Consider the following 8,501-nt stretch of genomic DNA (forward strand, 5'->3'; position numbering starts at 1 on the left):
CCCATGTAATTGTAACCCCTCTGTACAGTATTTTCACAATAAAAAATAAATAAAAATTAAAAAAAAGAATGTATACACTCTTACACAGCCCTCCCCCCACACCCCCAAAAGAAGGTGATACATATACATAAATGATGTATTTATATAAATACATATAAGTGAAATATATGATCATCTAATCCTTCTAGTAGGGAAAAATACTTCACTTACTGACTTTGACTTATTAGAATCATTAAAAATATTTTTATAAAAAGTCTTTGCATATCAGCAACATTGAAACACTTAAGGTTTTCTTTCTCAAGGCTTTGTATTTACTACGAAGGCACTCTACCACCAAGCTAGGCCTCATTAAAGGTTTCTTTCTTTCTTTTTTTTAAGTCTTGGAAAGATAAAATTCTTGTTAGCTAAAGGCACATTTTTTCCTTCCTTCTTTCCTTCCTTCCTTCCTTCCTTCCTTCCTTCCTTCCTTCCTTCCTTCCTTCCTTCCATTCTCCTAAAGACTGGTGTTCCACCACTTGAGTCACACACCCCCCCTCTAGCTTTTGGTTGGTTAACTGGTTAACTGAAGACTCTCAAAACTTTCCTGCCCAGGCTGGCTTTGAGCTTGATCCTCAGATCTCAGCCTCCTGAGTAGTTAGGATTACAGGCAGGAGGCTCTTTCTAGGTTCTCTACTAGCTCGCCCTTTGCACAGCCTCCCAATTAAATTCCTTCATTATTGTACAGTCCACCATCCCTAATGTCTCAAACACTAAACCAAATCCAATCAGAATGCACTCTCTCTCTTTCTACATACACACATATATACACACACAGTTACAGTCACATAAACACACAACAAAAAAAAAAATGAGAGACATTCTATGGCCTGCTCTTTTCCGTGTCTGGGTAGCCTGTCCCCCTCAAACTGTAGGCTTCTGTAATACTTATTGCTAATAATTCTCTACTCCAAGTTCATGCCTATCTGTCACTTGTTTGCCATCGCCACAGACATTGTCCCCTCCACTCCCTCCCAGGCTAGACTTCACCATCATGAGCCTCTGTGGAGTCATTGTCAGCATCCCTGTCGATTTCATGCTGCATTTGTCACATCACAGGAAACTCTGCTTTGGTGTCTCTCTCGGGTGTTTCTCTAAAACAAGGACTGCCACATTGATATGTAAGTCCCTCAAGACAATATTCATATATTAAAAAGTCATAGTTGACTGGGCACCGGTGGCTCATTCCTGTAAGTCTAACTACTCAGGAGCCTGAGATTTGAGGATCACAGTTCAAAGCCAGCCCAAGCAGGAAACTCCATGAGACTCTCCAATTAAGCACCAAAATGAAAAGAAAAAAAGCCAGAAGTAACACTGTGGCTCAAGTAGAAGAATGCTAGACTATAGCAAAAAAGCTCAGGACCAACACCCAGGCCCTGAGTGCAAACTCCAGGACCAGCATACACACACACACACACACACTCGTCACAGTTGACTGAAAGTTCATTGAACACAATCACATGTCTAGAGCTGAAGGAGCCGAAGTGAGACACTCTTATCCTATGTCCACACTTGCTCTTCTGGTGCAAGACATGGTCGCCTCACTCACGCTCATCAAATGCAGGTTTATTACAGGTGTGCACTGCAACCTGAAGACCTACGACTCAATTTTGTCTTCCATTTATTTTTTTTATTCTCACTTGGCTTTATCAGTTCATGGACAGTACTCTACAACTTAGGGCATGCCTTCACTTCTGGCTTTTTAGTTTTTGGAATTTTAGATTTTTTTTCTAGTTATTTATCTATATATTTTTGGTGCCAGTCCTGGGGCTTGACTTCAAGGCCTAGGTGCTGTCCCTGAGTCTTTTTGTGCCACAGTGCTACTTCTGGCTTTCTCTGAGTAGCTTATTGCAGATAAGAGTCTCATGGACTTTTTTGCCTGGGTTGGTTAGATCCATTATCCTCAGATCTCAGCCTCCTGAGTAGCTAGGATTACAGGCATAAGCCACCACACTCGACCAATTTTTAAAAGTTCTCTGGCTTTTTATTAGTTAATTGGAGATAAGAATCCTGCAGACTTTATGCCTGTACTAGCTGTGAACCATGGCTCTCAGATCTCAACCTGCTTAGTAGCCAGGCTTATAAGACTGAGCCATTGGTACTGAGTCATCTTTTTTTCTCTCTTAAATTAGTATCTACAAATTAGCTCTAAGTGGCTTTATGAAGCAATCTCAATTAAACAGGGCCATTTATAAGTACAGTGCATCTTGATCCATGTTACCCCTTCCATTGCTCTCCCCCACTTCCCCAGCCTCACCCCTTCCCTCAAGTCACCTGGTTCCATGTTCACATATGCGCATTGAATATCATCACTACATTCGCCCACCTTTCCTCTGAGGCAGAATAGGGCTTAAAGAACATGTGAATACCTGACCTGCCTTCCAAATGCTTACAATTCAGGCACACATAATTGACCATAATACAGATAGCCAGATATTCCCCCTGCACCCTGTCTCCCCGCCCCCCCATCTATAATCCTCGCTACTCAGGAAGCTGAGTAGGCAGGAAAGTCCATGAGAGTCTATCTCCAATAAAAAGCAAAAGTGGTGCTGTGAGTCAAAGTGGTAGAGTGCTAGCCTTGAGCCAAAGAAGCACAAACACAGTGACCAAGCCAACAAATAGGACCAACAAATATATGTATATAAATAAATAAATAAGCTTAAAATGGATGAACCAAGCCACGTGCCAGTGGCTCACATCTGTTATCCTAGCTACTCAGGAGGCTGAGATATGAGGACTGAGGTCCAAAGCCAACCCTGGGCAAGAAATGTCCATGAGACTCTTCTCTCCAATGACCTACCAATAAACAAACCAACAAACCAAGCTAGAGGTGGAGCTGTGGCTTAAGTGGTAGTGTGCTAGCCTTGAAGGGAAACAGTGGAGGGATAGACAGTGCCTAGGCCCTGAGTTTAAGCCCCAACATTGGCACCAAAGCAAACCAAATAAAAAATATGAACAAAGGCTACAGGAGTTCCAAGGTAGGAGACACTGGTTTGTTCCCTAATCCCTGTGGAAATTTCTCTGCCCAAGGAGATATTTTGATGGAAATAAGAAGGATGGAAGTAAGTAATGTACATATGGAGTGTGTCCCACAGAAGTTGAGGGAAACTTGAGTTGTAAGGGTACAGAGGTGAGGTTGATTTCAAGTAAAGGAGGTGGAGTGGGAAGGATGCGGAGGGACTCATTACACATCGCCTTAGGAAACAACGGTGAGAGATCTTTTTAAGAGAACCTACTACAGTCAGTTCAGGAAGGTCTTGAACAGTGAAGTCAGAAGGTTATCTTTAAACTTCACTTTATAGTCACTGGGAACCACTCCACATTGCCAGTTACTGCTGTCCATTGTTATAGTAGCCACAATCGATCCTTAACAGTGCACAAGCACATTCTCAGAAGGAAACTTCTTTGCACAAAACCAAAGGAGCTTTGCCTGTGACCTGCCAAGAATGAGGCCTGGGAATGGGCGGAAGTGAAAATAGCCAGGTGGCCTCTGGTGTGCATGCACAGACCTGAAGGAAGCAGCCCTTGCTCACCCTGGGAAGGGTTATGGAAAAAAGGTGTCTGGGGGTAGCTAGGTGCTGGTATCTCATGTCTGTCATCCCAGCTACTCAGGAGGCTGAGATCTGAGTATTGCAGTTTGAAGCCAGCCTGGGCAGGAAAGTCTGTGAGACTCTGTCCAACTAACCACTGAAAAGCCAGAGGTGGAGCTATGGCTCAAGTGGTAGAGCAGTAGCCTCAAGCAAAAAAAAAAAAGTCCAAACAAACAAAAACAAAAACAAAAAATCAGGGACAGTGCCTAAGCCTAAGTTCAAGCCCCAGGATCAGTACCTAAAAAAAAGGAAAGTAAAAGAAAAAAAAGTTCTGGGAAAGCAATTAGGAGATGATGAGTCTCTAGTAGGAGGCAATACAGATTTCTGAAAGTCATGGAATTGTGAGAAAGGAAATTATTGCAAGATTTGAGAAACATCATAAAACAGGGGAGACTTCACTGTATCTAGAAATTAGGGGAAGAGATTATGAAACATAAACTGGATCTTTGTGTAAGGATGAGCTAGATAATACAATGCAGGGAACGCGGCTAGCCCACTGCTTAAAACACTGGGAGTGCTTTAAGTCAGTGAAGGTTCCGTTCTACTTTGTAAGACTGAGTCACAGAGGCAGGTGGTGAAGAGACCTCAGAGCTGTGCCCAGCCATTTGAATGAATAAATCAGCTCTGTCAGTGACCCTGCCTGGAGAGCCATGACCGTTCATCTGGCTTTTCTGAGATGGTAAGCAAATTAATTTCCTTTCTTTAATTTGGCAAGTGAGTAAAAACAGAATCCTGTGTTATTACATTAGAAGATGTAAATGAAATCCTACAAACACGTTTGTGCCGAAAGCAGGAACTTTTAAATATTTGTCCCTGATTTTAATCCAGTGTTCATCTCTAAGGAACATCCAATTGGCAGCTGTGATCACTGAATCAATCCACAAGCTACAACTTATATATCTATGTAATTTATTTATATATAATTCATATATCTAATTATTTTTATGTACTATGTAACTATTTTATTTATAATTCACACACATTTTTCTATCTATCTATCTATCTATCTATCTATCTATCTATCTATCTATCTATCTATCTATCTTTCTATCTATCTATCCAACCATCCACCTAGGAAGTCATCAGATCCACTTAGAAGAAATTCTATTATTAAGTCAAAAATGCTTCTCAAGCTATATTGTAGCTTTCTAGGTCCAGGAGGCTATTTAATGAAATTCATACAAAGCAGTCAATTCACTTCATGTCAATAGAAAGGCATTGTTCAAATTACCCATTTATTAATTCTTAAGAGGTTAATAAATAACTTACTTGGGATAAAAAATAAATCACTTCAGAAAACTAGTTGAGTTCCCTGGCATATAGAAAAGTTAACAGACACATAAAGATTCATGGAAACACTTTGGTATCAAAGCTCCGGGATCTACCCCAACCCTAGATTCTTTCATCTGTGTTCATACTAGATTTTGATTGGGCCAGGTCCAGCTAAAAATAATTTTCTTAAAGGTGACATCCCATCTTTTCTACCAATTGGAGGTCTCAGCTCCTCTACAGGAGCAAATAACTATACACACACACACACATATACCCATATATAATTATTATATAAACTATAAATGTATACATACATCATACATCATATATTCATATATATATATATATATATATATATAATCTTGACCTCTTTTCCCACATAAGCATACCATTTGTATTCTTTCACAGACAACACATTTATTTGTTTTTGTGCCAGTACTGGGGCTTGTTAACTTAGGGTCTGGGCTTTGTCCCTTAGTTTTTTCACTCAAGGCCCCACCTCTTGTGCCACAGCTCTATGTCCATCTTTTTGGTGGTTAACTGATGATATGAGTCTCACAGACTTTCCTACTGGGGCTGGCTTTGAACTATGATCCTCACATCTCAGCTTCCTAATCAGCTGGATTACAGGTGTGAGCACCAGCATAGAGGAACATTTGCTTTTGTTTATTGCCTTTAGAAACCAGAACCCAGATTCTACTTGGCCTGTATTATCATATCCCTAAATCACCAACAGTTCTATTATCACAATGATTTGATTATAAAGAAATAGACATTTTGCTGGTGGGCATGCATTTAATATTCACTAGTAATTTTGCCTTATTATATCCCCTGATAAACTGTCATTTGCCTTAGCTCTTAAGAAACAACCCAAAGAAACACAAAGACAGGTGACAGAAGAATCACAAATACATACACAAACAGGATTTGGGCAATCGAGTGTTAATATTGGTGTAAGCTCATTCGTTTTAGTAAGCCAGCTAGAAATACTCAGGCATCCGGTGTCAAGCTACTATTGTACACAGTATCTTCTCCAGGGAAGGGGAGGCAGTGAGACCCCCCCTTCTCACCACCTGGTTAAGAACATGCTTGCTTTCATGTGTGCTCTTGAGCTGCCTTACTTCCAAATAAAAATAGAAACTAGTTTACAGCACCACACGGGGCTCTAGCGTATTATGAGCCTATCACTGCTTTCCTTTGATTTCTTATCTATTCCATTAACTCAATAACATAGAAGGCAAAGCTGGGGCAGGGTGGGGGGAGGAATGGGGAACAAACTGTAGGAGGGCTCCTTGGCAAAAAAAAAAAAAATCCATGCAAGACCTCTAAGCTGGGGCTTTAACTTATCTAATAAAAGCCAGTTACATGGAAGCTAATACTTCATTGTACCCCCCCCATCCCCCTTTATTAAAGATCATAAGTACTGCAACTGGGGAGTAGAGGAAAATAAAATAAATATATGGAGGAGAGAAGGTAAGAGGCAATAAAGACTTTGGCTTATCTATTTTCTCAAGATTTAGGAAGCACTTGAAAGCAAAACTCACAGACAAGCATTTTAAAAAATCCATAACAAAGGCTCCTTGCTCTTCTGCAAACCTAGTGGTCCTTTCTAGAGGCAGTAATCCTGCCAGACTTCCTAGAGGAATATAAACAGCTTAACCTAGGCATAATCAGGAGGATGCCAGCTACTACCCCTGCCAATATTGTACTTTTATATCATTTAGGAATTCAGAGAAAATAAAAAAATAGATCAATGAATCCACTTCCTCTCTCCACAACTGCCCAAAGAAAAACAATATCAGAACTCAAACTCCAACAAGCAAACTAAAGGCAAAGTGTTCCACCTAGAGCCTGTTTTCATGAATCATAGTGGATAAGAGCTTCTCTGAGAAACGAATATGATTTTTAGTTCATGCTTACAAGTTTGCAGCTTGCAAGAAAAAAAAAGAATGCAAAAAGGTATTGCCCCTAGTGTAATTAACAATGTTAATCTTTTTTTCTCTTCCTCTCTACAGTGATAAAGGAGTCATTTTTATATTTAATTAATGCAGAGGATCATTTTGGAAACTGGCTAATGAGCCTCTGATCACATTACCATGAAAATGTGAATTAACATTGAGACTGGTGTTTCGTGTGTAGCAAATCCACTTTGTAATTAGCCCACTGCGAAATGAATCACGGTTGGCGAGAGGGCGGGTAGAATCTGAAAGAACCGGTAGATAGTGGGCTACTGGACCAAACAGCAAACATCCCAAACATTTTTTTTATCAGTCATCTTATCTAAAAACAAAACCAATAGAATTACATCCGGGGCAGGATGAAAGATGGACAAATAAACTTTATTTGCCAGACAAGACAAAAACATTTGAATATTCACCCCCAGGCAAACCTGCTCAAATAAAATGGCAAACTAAGAAATTCTATTACAACTATGAAGATTGAGCATCTTATTTTTATTCTGAGGAGTCCTCCATATACACACTAAACAGACATCTGAATTTGCACACTTTTCCTATATCACACATAGATAGATACTTTGACAACCTCTTAAAATCAACATTTTGTGCTAAACAGATGAAAATATTAAAAAGGACCCAAGAACAAGTAGAAAAGGAAATTCCCTTTTCTCTTTCTTAAACCAAGACATTTCATCAATTTTTTGTTTTTCTGGTAGAATACAAAAACACCAAATCTTGCTCTTAAACCAAAAACAGCAATTTCTAATGAATCAAATAATTTCCTCTGGCTAACAAGATTTGACAAGAAACTTTTCCTGTCTATTCAGAAATAACTGAGATCACAGAGCTATTAAATCCCCAACATTTATGCAGACAAAAAAATGCAATCCATTTTCAGATACAGATTCCAAAATGAAAAGGGTCTGTCTCTCCAAAGATTACAGGCAAAGATTTCACTGTTACCCCTCTTATATGACTGACAGCTTGGCAGTAGATACACAAAATGTTTAAAAAAAAAAAAAAAGAATCCCACAGGAAGTCATCTGAAAGGGGTGTGGCAAGAAAACTGAAAACTACCACCCCAAAAGCCTTCCCCCTACCCCCCAAAAGAAGCCCCCAAGCAGCTCATTGCCTTGCCCTTAGTACTGAAGAGCACAAATAAAAGCTAGCCAGAAAGCATCCTTATCAATCTTGCAGACAAACACAAAGCGTGGCTGGTTTTTGCTGCTAGTCTAAGACCTGCAACTCACCTGAGAAACTTCATAGAGCAGTTTGTAGTGTTCCTCTCTTTTCTGAAAAGTGCACAAATTGCAACCCATTCTAAGAAGCAGGGACAGGAGGAGAGAGAGAGGAGGGAGAGAGAGAGAGAGAGCAAAAATCTTCTAATTTCCCCAGGACTGAAAGGCAAGTGAACTGAACTCTCCAGACTCCACTACTGGTTTTCAACAGTCACTTCATTCCAGAAACACAAGACAAACCGCTGCTAGCTGGAAGCCTAAGCCTGGCTGGTGTGCAGCGGCAGCATGCTCTTCTTCGCTTGCCTCTAAGTAGCTCGCACTCACCGACACACACACACACACACACACACACACACACACACACACGAGTTTTTCAGTCAGTTCATGGCAACAGTCCCCCTGTCTCT

At 40.2% G+C, this 8,501-nt stretch overlaps 1 protein-coding gene across 1 annotated transcript in view; it reads right to left on the bottom strand.

Moving 5' to 3' along the window:
- The window catches only part of Pdzrn4 (PDZ domain containing ring finger 4), a 145,692-nt gene extending 137,517 nt beyond the window's left edge, over nucleotides 1-8,175 (bottom strand). Inside the window, exon 1 of the mRNA XM_013018763.1 lies at nucleotides 8,107-8,175. Within this exon, the coding sequence (XP_012874217.1) occupies nucleotides 8,107-8,175 (69 nt within the window). The remainder of the gene's footprint in view (nucleotides 1-8,106) is intronic.
- Nucleotides 8,176-8,501: the final 326 nt, after the last annotated feature.

The sequence above is a fragment of the Dipodomys ordii genome, unplaced genomic scaffold (genome assembly GCF_000151885.1).
Source record: "Dipodomys ordii isolate 6190 unplaced genomic scaffold, Dord_2.0 Scaffold42, whole genome shotgun sequence".
Taxonomy (NCBI): domain Eukaryota; kingdom Metazoa; phylum Chordata; class Mammalia; order Rodentia; family Heteromyidae; genus Dipodomys; species Dipodomys ordii.